Source organism: Nicotiana tabacum, chromosome 11 (assembly GCF_000715075.1).
Source record: "Nicotiana tabacum cultivar K326 chromosome 11, ASM71507v2, whole genome shotgun sequence".
NCBI lineage: Eukaryota > Viridiplantae > Streptophyta > Magnoliopsida > Solanales > Solanaceae > Nicotiana > Nicotiana tabacum.
Window position 1 is genome coordinate 22,444,289 of NC_134090.1, and position 2,435 is coordinate 22,446,723.

Sequence of the window (2,435 nt, forward strand, 5' to 3'; positions counted from 1 at the left end):
CATGCATATATGGATATATTCATGTTTGTAAGTTAAAACCAAGATGACAGCCCGACAAAAGAAAAAAAGAAAAAAAAAAGAACGAAGAGTAAACAACATACAGTACTAGTATTTTTTTTTTTTTTTTTTTTTTTGGATTTAGTCGCATCTTTTAATAAAAATTTAACAAAATCCTCGATATGTTCATGTTTGTAAGTTGAAATCAAGAAGACACTAAAAATACTAATAACAAAGAATAAGTAACATATAACCTACGATGGTTATGGTAGAATGATAAATACTCATTTATCCTTAATCAGAGATCTCGAATTGGAGTTCTAAGTATGAAGTCTCCTTTGTTAAAAAGCACTTTATCCCTTAATATGAATTTTTTTGACGTAAATCCGGATTTAATTGCACCCCGGCATAAATAGACACAGGTAAAAAACCAAAAAAACCAAAGAAAAAAAAAGAATAAACAACATATTTTACTATCTTTTTCTTTTTGTGTGACTGAGTTTGAACCTTTTAATTAAATTTTAACATATTTAAATCCATCCGTTACTAGTTTCTTCTCTCGTGTAAACTCATTAGGGATGATATCATCAATCACTTATTACTCTTCGTCTCAACAAGAAAAGTGAATGAGAAAAAAGAGAACTCCATCAACTAATTTTAACCTTATCTGCTCTCTATATAGCCTATATATATAACACTAAATATCAACTCCATTTTCTCCACCACTACACCTCTAATATCTCATTACTTCTGCATTATAAATCAAACAATTATGAAAAATCAGTTTCATGAATTAACACTTGAGGAATTTCTTGAAGAGATAACTAGACAAGAACAAAGTTTTTTCAAGAAAAAAGCAGCTGAATCTGAGAAATCTTATGTTACGGAAATGTTTGGTGAGCTTTATTTTAGAGAAAATCCTGAGTCATCTATAAGTCACCTTTTTCCTCCAATGCCAAATCCTTCTTCTCCTAATAATGAAAATGCTAATAAAGCATCCATTTCAGAAGCTGAGTTTGAGAAAATTAGAATAAGTGAGAAGCTCCCAAATGGTGACATTGCTCTGCATGTGAATGAGATGCAAATAGGTATTGTTTTCTTTCTCTTTTTTTTTTCCTCCTATCGTATAAAAAAGTCAGCCCTGTGCACGAAATATCCCACGTTCACGTAGGGTCAAGAGAAGGGCCGCACCTCCTCTGCCATATAATTTTACTCTTCTTTATACTTCAATTAGGGCCATTCATACCTTTACTGTTAACAAATCGTCTCTTATTTGCTCTTGACCCTAATGAGCTCCAATCGGAAGTATAGCGTAGGATACACAATTTTAAACTATAGTCAAAAGTAGAGAGGTAAATTAGAATTTTTTTTACCTAAAAATTTTTGACACGTGAAATTTGCTCAATCCACAGTACTGGAGCTTCGTTAAAGTTAACGAAATTTATAAGAGGATTTGCTAACGCTAAGAATACAAATGACCCCCAAGTATACAGTAGACGCATAAATTTGGAATTTTTTCTTTTTCTTGATAACACTTCCATAGTAAATTGATGGAATTTAATTGATATTTGGTTGATTGTTTTATATCTCTTGTTTTGATGCAGGAAAAGGAGGAGAGAATAATCAAAAGCTTAATTAGAAGGAGAAAGAATATGGTAAGAATGTGGAGTATAATGTAGCTGTAAAATAAATGAACTCAATGTTCTTGGTTTAATGGAGTCAATGTGATGCATGTTTGTATCTATGGATTCGTAAGTTAAATTAAATAAACATCTTTAATTATATGATATCTTTATTAGTTAACTTGCTTATTATGAACTGGAATGAAGATGAGTTAAGTAATTGTCGATCTGTAAGACCATAACAAAAATATAGTTTTTGTTTTTCTTCCGGGCTCAAATTATTTTCTATATATATTAAAAGACTACTTATATTTAATTTTCTTTTCCTTTTCCAGTTTGTAAGTTTTGAAATAAGACAAAGTTCGTTACATTTTGTCAAGTAGGTAAACTATGCATATAATTGCTCACAATAATACAAACTAAAAAAGAAGAAGAAAAGGCAAACAATTACAGTTTTCTCAGTGAATTTTAGGGAAATTATGACCAGCCCACAGAAGTGAAAAGTGCCAAGAAGCATTCAATCTTATAAATGATTCTAAAATATGCAGTTAAATTGAAAGATTAAAATAAACTTAGGAAATTAATCAGTAAAAAAATGCTGAAAAACTAAACCCGAGATTTGACAATATATGTACATGCACTTATTAAATATCCAGAGGCGGAGCTAGGATTTGAAATTTATAGGTTCAGGATTATAATTCTTTTAAGTTACTGGGTTCTAAATTAATAATTTGTACATATTCATTGAATTTCTTAATATAAATACAGGATTTGAACAAAAGCTAATGGGTTCGGCCGAACCCGCAACTAACACCG

General features: G+C 30.2%; 1 protein-coding gene across 1 annotated transcript; it reads left to right on the forward strand.

Annotated features, from left to right (window-relative positions):
• The first annotated feature begins 733 nt into the window (after window positions 1–733).
• On the forward strand, window positions 734–1,848 carry LOC107791872 (uncharacterized). Its single transcript, XM_016614021.2, has 2 exons — window positions 734–1,085; window positions 1,602–1,848. Exons 1-2 carry the CDS (start codon window positions 770–772, stop codon window positions 1,634–1,636), a joined length of 351 nt encoding a protein of 116 aa, XP_016469507.1. The 5' UTR covers window positions 734–769; the 3' UTR covers window positions 1,637–1,848.
• Window positions 1,849–2,435: the final 587 nt, after the last annotated feature.